This window comes from Mastomys coucha, unplaced genomic scaffold (assembly GCF_008632895.1).
Source record: "Mastomys coucha isolate ucsf_1 unplaced genomic scaffold, UCSF_Mcou_1 pScaffold14, whole genome shotgun sequence".
Taxonomy (NCBI): Eukaryota; Metazoa; Chordata; class Mammalia; order Rodentia; family Muridae; genus Mastomys; species Mastomys coucha.
In genome coordinates, this window is record NW_022196896.1 from 118,266,524 (window position 1) to 118,267,467 (window position 944).

Genomic DNA, 944 nt, shown 5'->3' on the forward strand with positions numbered 1-944 from the left:
CACAGGATTACTGAATGGCTGCCTGTACTCTGAGAATCACTAGGGTCTAGAAGCTCCTTCATATCCTAGAGCACAGCCCATGCTTCTTCACAGGGAAAGCTCAGAAAAAAATCTCATTAATTAAGTAAGTCTGAGGAAATGTTTCCTTTCAGGTCATGTAAGCACATCTGGAAGGAGATCAGAGCAGCTAGTGAACTTCTGCCCAGTGGACAGCATGTCACCAGCAGGTTCCTGGAGTGTGTGGAACATGAGACTGCACCAGTGAGATATGCTCCCCCTCTCTGCCTGCATCTCCCTCTCTGCGTCTGACACTCATGGCCACAGCAGTCCACAGAAATGGAAGCCTCTCCACAGGGTCCTTGCAGGGCTTTGTGCTGATGGGATTTGGGGGAAGCACAGAGACCCAGGCCCTGCTCTTTGCTATCTTCTTGGTCCTGTATGTGATGACTGTCCTGGGCAACCTCACCATGATCATGGTCATCACCCTGGATGCCCGCCTGCACTCCCCAATGTACTTCTTCCTCAAGAACCTGTCCTTTGTTGACCTCTGCCTCTCTTCTGTCATTATCCCTAATGCCCTGGCCAACATCTTCTCTTCTTCTAAGACCATCAGCTTTGCAGGATGTGCTACTCAGTTCTTCTTCTTCTCCTTGTTGGCTGCCACCGAGGCTGTGCTCTTAGCTGTGATGGCCTACGACCGTTTCATGGCCATCTGCAGTCCCCTGAGGTACCCTGTGACCATGTGCCCTATGACTTGTGCCCGTCTGGTCCTGGGCACCTTCTGTGTGGCTTGCCTAAACTCCATTGTGCAGACCAGCCTCACATTCCAGCTGCCTTTCTGCAGTTCCAACTACATTGATTATTTCTTTTGTGACGTGCCCCCACTGCTCCAGCTGGCCTGTGCCAACACAGCTCTCAATGAGCTTGTCATGTTTGGCATCTGT

At 51.4% G+C, this 944-nt stretch overlaps 1 protein-coding gene across 2 annotated transcripts in view; it reads left to right on the top strand.

The window, feature by feature from the left end:
* Positions 1-314: 314 nt before the first annotated feature.
* Positions 315-944, top strand: part of LOC116089306 (olfactory receptor 12-like) — a 13,044-nt gene continuing 12,414 nt past the window's right edge. The window contains exon 1 of one of the 2 annotated variants that reach the window (XM_031368932.1): positions 315-926. In XM_031368932.1, coding sequence (XP_031224792.1) covers positions 315-926 — 612 coding nt within the window. The remainder of the gene's footprint in view (positions 927-944) is intronic. The other variant, XM_031368933.1, reaches the window with a different exon arrangement.